The following is an 8074-nucleotide window of genomic DNA, read 5'->3' as shown; positions in this document are numbered from 1 at the left end:
AGAACGACGCTCGTTACGTCCTTGCGGCGGCGTCTCATTACCTCAGACGCGCCATCTTTAGGGTATGGCATTGACGATATAGTTTCTCGCGGCTTGCAACAGAATATTCATTCATCGTTGATGTGATGTGAAAGGAAGAGGAAGCTGTTCCTGCCTGACGCGAAACATGAACCCATCGCGCCGTTGTTTCCATGACGACGTCAGAGCTCGGACATTTCTAAAGTGCTTGCAGCACAACCAATACCCATGACAATTACATCTCCGACTACAGACATTGGTTGCACTTATACACCACATACTCACCTCAGCATACCACCTAATAGCAGCAGAAATCATGCCTCCCAAAAGCCGCGAAGCCACTCGCCAATCCTCTCAACAATCCACACTCTCCTTCCACGGCAAAGATCGCAGCAAGGTCACCAAACCAGCCTCACCACGCAATGCGAAGGCTTCCAAGAAAGATCCCGCCCTCTTCGAAGATATCTCGCACACCGATGTCAAGACAGAAACAGACCCCGACGTTGATGAACCTACGACTGCAGAGGAAGTGATCAAGGAGCAAGCAGATGAATCTGTCAAAGACCCGATATCAACAAATGCCGCAATCAAGACAGAAGACGTCCTAGGAGGCCGCGCAGCAGAATCAGAGGTCGGCGCAACAGGTGGCGCATTAGGAGCGGGCTGGGAAGGCAATCAGGAAGCAGAGGCGAGGAAGATCACAGAAACGCAGATCAAGAGGTACTGGCGAGCGAAGGATCAGGAGCGGAAAGCGCCGAGAGTACATCAGGAAGATCTTACTGTGCATGAGAAGATCTTGAGAGAGTGGGATATGAGTGGACAGTATGGCGTAAGTTCAATGCATAGCATCCATCTGTGGGTGTTCGAGCTGACAATGATTATAGCCATGTATCGGCATAGCACGACTGAAGCGCTGGAAGCGGGCGAATATGCTGGGGCTGAAGCCACCGATGGAAGTGCTATCGGTGCTGTTGAAGAATATGGACGATGGAAATGCGAAGTCGCAGAGGGCGCATGTGGATGAGTTGATGAGCTCGCGGTTTGTGGAGACGTGAGGATTGGAACGTCGTAGTGATTTACGATGCACGAGACGGAGTTTTGAGGCGTTCAACGCACTGGCTACACAGAACAATGGTTGGATGATGGCTTCACAGACGGCGTTCATTCCGGGGCTTGGGCACTCTGTGTTCATAGGACGGTGTGCGAGTATTCAATCCAACTTGCTATCACGACTCGAATATGGCAAATCAGCTATGTCTTTCAACTGTCTCTTCCGTATTTGCGAAAGTCGTCGTCAATGGCAATGATCATACTTCTCTCAGTTGGCCGTCGACCGCCGCGCAAAAGCTCGGCAACAATTGCCCCGTCTGCCCGTCTTGCTTCACCTGATAAATGGTTCACGAAAATGATCCAATGATCACATTCGACTGACAGTCTGCCACGACTGCCACGCTTCCAAGATCGTCGATGAAGATCGCATACCTCGTGGGACACGATGCTCGTAGGCTCATACCCAATCTACAGATAGGTGGTAGACTTTCCTCGATATTAATTCCCTCACGCCATTAACGTTGCCCTGGCAGTAGTACTGATTGAGTAGGCCTAAGTTCAGTGGAGGTGTGCACAACGTGCGACTGTGCACCACGCGCAACAAACTTCTAATGCAGGGAGCCCTCCTGCCAGAACTAGCTTCAGCTTCATCACGTACGGGAACGAAGCCGAAATCAAGCAAATAGCTCAGACTCGCAAGGCATTCAGATCCCATGTAGCACGAGTACAGCACCGCGCAGCTCGACTGGCCCGACGAGATGCTTTTCTTCGAAACCAGAGCGTCTCAGCTGAGGGCAAGGGATCACGCGAAAGAGGCGGCAACATGGCAGAAGGAGGCGGGTCTGGATCGTTGCCAGGAGAAGGTACGAAGGGAGATTCCGAGCACACCTGCCAGCTCTGAGTGTATCAGCCGCGGGGACATCGAGTGAAGGCGCTGGAGCACATGGAACACATGAGCATTCGAGAACTCCACTACAGATAGTTCGGAGTGCCACTCCTAGCGCAGCACAATTGGTGCAAGCTGGAGCTATAGAACGGAGAGCTGTACGGGAGACTATGCTTGGCGACAGCGATCCTCGGACGTCTCCAACTTGATCTTCCGACGGTCATGGTAAGAACGAGCACTATTCAACGAACCCTACGATAAAGCTCTGGACCAGTAACAGGAAGGCAGGAACATTCCAAATGGATCGTATGGGCACAGTCGCCCGACTGGCAGCGCATCTTTGCGCCGGAGCTCGAACAAGGCACCGGCTCTTCAGAGCTCCTTGGACGCCTTTCAGAAGATCCAGCCCTTGTCGCAACATCAGCTTTGATCTCCACAGGCCACATACTCACGATCCGTCACTCACGTATGAGTCCTCTCATTGCACGCTGTATCTGGGAACTGCGCAGCTTCGTAACTCGGACAATCAACGAAGCTCTCCGAGACCCTGAGCGCGGTACATGCGACGCTCTCATCGGTGCGGTCCTGATCCTAGCCAAACACGAAGGACTCCAGGGCAAAGCTGACAGCTACCATATCCACATGCGAGGTCTTGTTCAAATGATCAATCTCCGTGGTGGACTTGTGAGTCTGAACAGGCGGCAGAAGTATCTGGAGAGTATGGTGAATTGGCAGGATGCGAATGTCTCTGCCGTGATGGGAAACACAAACACGTAATATTCGCTCTGCGACAATCCTTCGACTGATTTGCCAGAGGTGACGCTTTGTCCTGCGCTCTGGCCGCTTACGGATTATTCTAGCATTAAGCACCCGTCGGATGACTGAAACATGCGGGCCATGTGGAGAGGTACAAAATCTGAGCAGCTATGATCAAGCTTTGGAGTTTGACCGTAGAGATGGGACAACTTAGAGGACGCAACTTCACGCGCCATAAGTACCAACTCTTCTTGACAACATTGTCCAATGTCTGGCACGATACACTGGCTGGACATCGAAAACAAAGACTATGGCTTCTCCAATCTTGGTGCAGCCGGATGTTGCTCAGAGACAGCCTCACCTCGAACTCCTGCCGGCCGAAGTTTTCGAAATGGTTGCGGAAGTGGCAGATGAGAAAGACTTACTTGCACTGCGCTTGACTTCCCGTCAGTGCGCAAGCAAGATATTGAAGACGTACACCAAAGTCCATTTCACAGAGGTCGGTTCCCTGTTCCGTTATAACATCAAAAAAGTACGACTGACTGAGGGACGCACAGATCTTATTCAGGCCTCGAGACCTCGCCAGCCTGATGAAGTGCTTCCGCATCTCCGGGCATCCAGTCTTTCGCCATGTCGTGCGAACCATCACGATATCGATAGATCGCTGCGATCGCAAGGAGGACAATGTTTGCCAAGTCATGCATGACTCTGACTTTGAGAGAAAAGGGCTTGGCCTCTTGTTCGAATGCCTAGCGCGCTACACCAAAACCACCGCACTCCGTATCGTTGCGCGAGAGCACCCCGTGGCTACCTCTGATCCCCGAGATAGTGGGGATGTGCATCCCTACTATCCCGACTGGAATTTGAATATGACATGCAAGAGGGTATTCGTAGACATCATGCAAATTCTGCAATCGACACCGCTTAACATCACATCTCTGGATATTGCCACTGGGACAAACTGGGGTTTGCCAATGCTCGAGCTGAATGACGCTGAGATGGACTGTCTGATTAGCTTGTTGGCACCACTGGAAAGGCTGTCGCTGACTGTGTGGCGGAGTATCTGCTTGATAGGACAAGGTGAGTCAAAAAATCCGAGAGGGGCCCTTGGACAATTGGTTAGATTGCTGACTGCTGCAGACTGCGAGCCGGTCAATAAATTGCTCAAAGTACTTGGGAACTCCAAGTCGCTGAAGGATTTATCGATACATGTTCAGAGTATGAGGAGATCGATCCTCTCGAGCTGATTCTGGATGATCTGCCGTTCGTCGCTCTGGAGCACTTCCAACTTCAAGGTAAGAGCCCCTCATGGCACGAATCCACCTGCCCACACCTTGAAGGATTGATTCCATGGCTTATTTTCCACTATAGGTAAACGCATGGAGGTGTGGACAGAAGTTGAGGATCTCGCCTGCTCCTTAAGTTCACACAAGAAGACCCTCGCGCCACTCCATCTGCGGGACATAGCCGTGAGTGACCGCACTTGGATCATCGATGAAGACATGGCGGAGCAGGGCGTTGCGGCGATTATGGCAAAAAAGTTCGGTTGCGATCGGATTATGGCTGACGCCGAGACGGATGAGGTGTTTTGGGATATTGTAGTGGGTAGATAGGGGGCTCGGGTGAGGGTCAGAAGATGGCATGATATCAGCACGTGGACTGTGAAGGCCTGGAGATATTGTTCTTGAACTATGAAGGGCCGACCGCATATCTATGAGGAACGTTGCTTAGCATGGACGAGCCAGCGCACATGTTGCATTCCTCAGAATACTCGTGACAGGATTAAAGCCTGCGATAACATCTCTGTACGCTCCAATGGTGAGAACCTCCAAACCCTCAGGCAGTGGCTCTGGGCTAGCTCCGTACAGTCTGAAGATCATGTTCCCAACACTGTTCAACGTCGTCTGCTGCGTCGGTGGTCACCAGCCCTCCTTGTAGGGTAATCGCTCCTGCTCGAAGAAAGTCTTGATGTACTTGACCGGAGCCACACCACTTGTGGGATCACCAAGCACACTCAAGTACAACGCCGCCTCGCCGTTACTGAGCAGGAGTTCCCTCGGTCCATACGTGCAGTCCGGGTTCCTCTTCTGACTGTCCTGCACACGAGCATACTTGGCCTGCCAAGTGACCGGGATAGTGGCGTTCTCCATGCCCTTGTAGAAAGCCAAGACCTCATTGAAGATCGTTCGGTTGAAAGGTTGATTGTTGCCGAAGAAAGTATCCTGTCGAGACAACGAAACATCATGCTCAATGGGGAAGTTGTGTCGATTCAACATGTTAAGGTCGAAGCTGCCGAGGAGAAGTTGCGGTGCGCTAAGAAGTCCGCCTGCGAAGAGGAAGTTGGCCATGTCGGGGCCGATGTTGAGGGCATCTGCGAGGCCTTTGGTGACGATGGGTTGAGTAAGGCCTTTGCCGCTGGGGGGGATGAAGCCATGGTTCGCGAGGGAATTCATGGCTGGGCAGGGAGAGCGGACGTCTCCTGCACCGGGAGGAGACCATGTTGTGAAGTCGCGCTCGCTAAGGGTTGGTAGGGCCAGTGTTGGAGCACATACGGCAGCCGAGACCAGGAGTATCTTCTTGAGGGATGCCATGGGGTCTGTCCGTGGTAAATCAACATTTCTCTTGGAAGAAGAACTCACCTATAGGTAGTTCTTCGTGCGATCGACACCCAAAGTGTAACTGGTATAGAACAGCCGAAGCATGATACCAATGTCTTAGCTCTGGCTTCCACCTCTCACTTTGATTCGACGCCGTTGACAGCGTGCGGCATAGTCTATGCAGCCATGCGTTACGGCAGAATCATGCTTAACATGATCCAATCGAGACTTCAGCATTATCTTGTAGGTGGCTTGAACATGGAATCTGCCTTGCGCTGTCAACTTTCACCGCGGAGTCTGCACTTTCGCGGTATTCAACCGTTCGATCAACCGATATTGTTGTAACTTCTTGAGGCAGGTGTTGAGCAACATGCTCGGCGAATGCTCGGGGCTCGACCAGCAAACATAGTGCCGTTCTCGATGGCTATAATGTATTTTCCGGAGCACTCAATGATCGACGAGACGCAAGACGCGTGGTTTCGAAGGAGTGAAATCCGGGTTGTGCCTGCTTCAGAAGCCGTTGTTCACTTCTTGGCCCCAGTGTCTGCGGGCGGTGCCCTCGGACAGTGCCCTCCGGCTATGGAAGCCCAATGCGGACGAGCTTATTTATCACGTTATTTGTGTGGGAAGCTATTGTACGGGCTCATAAAGGGTGTTTCAAAAGCAGAGTGTGTATTGCATGTGTCTATCTAGAATAGACAAGTGTTGCTCTTAAAGAGGCTGTAGGTGACTAATTAGTCACCTGATTCTTAGCGTACGTGGCCTCAAGTTCTAATAATAGGCTGTTGCCTATATGCACGCTTAGATCGCGACAGACCCCCTTAGCTCGTGCGCTAGAGTGAATGAGCTAATCCTATATAATCGTATACACCCTATTAGAACTACTCCCCTATCTATAGTAGTAACGTTAGGCCCTCGGTATCACTACTACTATAGTAAGAGTAAGTTAGTTATATAAAGTAAAGTAAGCTAAGGTAAGTAAGGTAAGCTTTATACTCCTTCTTTATTTCTTTATATCTCACTTTTACCACTACTATTATTACCTATATAATAAGGGATAGATTATATAACTATTACTAGTAAGATAGCTTAGGTAATAGTTCTATTATACTGACTTTTACTTAAGTATGTTAAGATGTAGCATCTCAAAGGGAGTCAACAATCAGGAAGTGATCTGGCAGCCTGAGGCATCCACGATGACTCAGCTTGTAGGGAGATACCTTCTCTCCCCTTTAGCTTAGATAGACATCCAACACAATCAACATATTGGTTCCTGATATATTGCTGCATGCTCGTGCTATTAGTCAGTTGAAGATTGATCTCTTACTCCACTCCGCTGCCATCCACCCGTACCTGTTCAACAGGTTATGAGCCCGGGTTTGTGCAGGAATAAGAGCAACCTATATCAGTACAGGTTACTTGTATCCCTTGCTATCGTAGCAGAAAACATCTGGGAATCAGAAGTCTACCCCGTCTATCCTGTCAAGGAGCTTAGTTCGATACTAAGTGATAGGTAACCTAGACAAGGACTCTGTGCGGCTTACTCAAAGCCAATACCTTGAAGATACTCTGTAGGCAGAACTGCATCGAGATACTATCAAGAAGGACTTCAAGTAAGTCATTTGAAGCTCTGCTAGGAGAGACAGACCTGTGTCCTAGCCCCGAGACCTCACACCGCTCCTTTACTTTACCAAGCAGGCCTTAGTATCCACACCTACGAACTTTCCTATTCTACACCAGAAGCCTCAGCAGGATCTGAGCCACCACTTTGGAACATACACACCTTGTTTCATTACATCCAATTTATTATGGATCCATACCAAGAGAAGACAGAGGAGAAGGGAGGCAAAATCCCAATTCTTGGGAGGGACAATTGGAAGAGATGGTTTAACCTTCAGAGATACAAGATGGAGAGCCAATCAGCATTCTTTGCAATTGATGACCTAATGGACGTGTCTTTTGACAACATCAAGGGCAAGACTCTGAAACTCCAAGAAGAGGCTACAACCAAAGAGATCCTCAATACGCCAACATAGACAAGACACAATGCAGTATGCAACTTCAGTATCCTTAGTAGGATCACAGAAGAAGATGAATTTGAGCTTGAGGGCTCATGTGAATCTGGAAGAGCTGCTGAGAAGTGGGTGTATCTCTGGAACAAGTATAGCCAGGTGCTACCAACCCATGCACATGAGCTCACAAAGCAATTTGTGACCTTTGAGATGAGTGAAGAGTTCACCATCAGATCTGCATGGACACACCTGGTTTCTCTTGGAAAAAGGATTGCTGATGTTGACCCAGAGGGTCAGCATTACAGGAAAGCTGATGTGAGGATGACCCAGCTCTTAAGCTCACTGCCACCTGACTACCATGTAGCCAGGGATACTATCATGGCTCAGCCAAAGATGGATCATGAAAGGACCTTAAAAATCCTTGAAGCTCAAGAAGCCAGGTTGGATCTCTCTAAGGCTGAGTATGGCATGGCAGCCACCTGGGTCAAGCCCTCAGGTCTAGCAAGACCACTCTCCTGCCTTCTCTGTGAGAAGGATCATCTGATCAAGGACTGCCCTAGTTTGCCTGAGGCAAGAAAGGTCCTTAGATCTCATTCCTAACCACCATCTTCCCAGAATACAACACATGTCAAGAAGAAGAGAACTCCACCACCCACTTCAAGGAGGACACCAAGAGAGAAGTCCTCTATGGAAGAACTTAAGAAAATGGTGAAGAAACTCAGCTCTGACATGCTGTCACTCCAGAAGAACCAGGC

The 8074-nt window shown here is 49.9% G+C and overlaps 4 protein-coding genes across 4 annotated transcripts; 3 read left to right on the top strand and 1 right to left on the bottom strand.

Moving 5' to 3' along the window:
• Positions 1-334: 334 nt before the first annotated feature.
• Positions 335-1073, top strand: CLAFUR5_10931 (DNA polymerase delta subunit 4; the record flags this gene model as incomplete). The annotated part of the gene is made up of 2 exons (XM_047910079.1): positions 335-847; positions 903-1073. 2 exons carry the CDS (start codon positions 335-337, stop codon positions 1071-1073), a joined length of 684 nt encoding a protein of 227 aa, XP_047765180.1.
• Positions 1074-2176: 1103 nt separating this feature from the next.
• CLAFUR5_10930 (uncharacterized protein) lies at positions 2177-2731 on the top strand (the record flags this gene model as incomplete). Its single annotated transcript, XM_047910078.1, has 2 exons — positions 2177-2179; positions 2243-2731. The coding sequence occupies 2 exons, from the start codon at positions 2177-2179 to the stop codon at positions 2729-2731; spliced, it is 492 nt and encodes a 163-aa protein (XP_047765181.1).
• A 289-nt stretch (positions 2732-3020) lies between these two features.
• On the top strand, positions 3021-4323 carry CLAFUR5_10929 (uncharacterized protein; the record flags this gene model as incomplete). The annotated part of the gene is made up of 4 exons (XM_047910077.1): positions 3021-3209; positions 3268-3790; positions 3928-4005; positions 4082-4323. The coding sequence occupies 4 exons, from the start codon at positions 3021-3023 to the stop codon at positions 4321-4323; spliced, it is 1032 nt and encodes a 343-aa protein (XP_047765650.1).
• A 114-nt stretch (positions 4324-4437) lies between these two features.
• Positions 4438-5301, bottom strand: CLAFUR5_10928 (Putative sterigmatocystin biosynthesis peroxidase stcC; the record flags this gene model as incomplete). Its single annotated transcript, XM_047910076.1, has 2 exons — positions 4438-4600; positions 4634-5301. 2 exons carry the CDS (start codon positions 5299-5301, stop codon positions 4438-4440), a joined length of 831 nt encoding a protein of 276 aa, XP_047765649.1.
• Positions 5302-8074: the final 2773 nt, after the last annotated feature.

Source organism: Fulvia fulva, chromosome 8 (assembly GCF_020509005.1).
Source record: "Fulvia fulva chromosome 8, complete sequence".
In the NCBI taxonomy this organism is placed as follows: domain Eukaryota; kingdom Fungi; phylum Ascomycota; class Dothideomycetes; order Mycosphaerellales; family Mycosphaerellaceae; genus Fulvia; species Fulvia fulva.
This window is presented reverse-complemented; position numbering and strand designations above follow the sequence as displayed.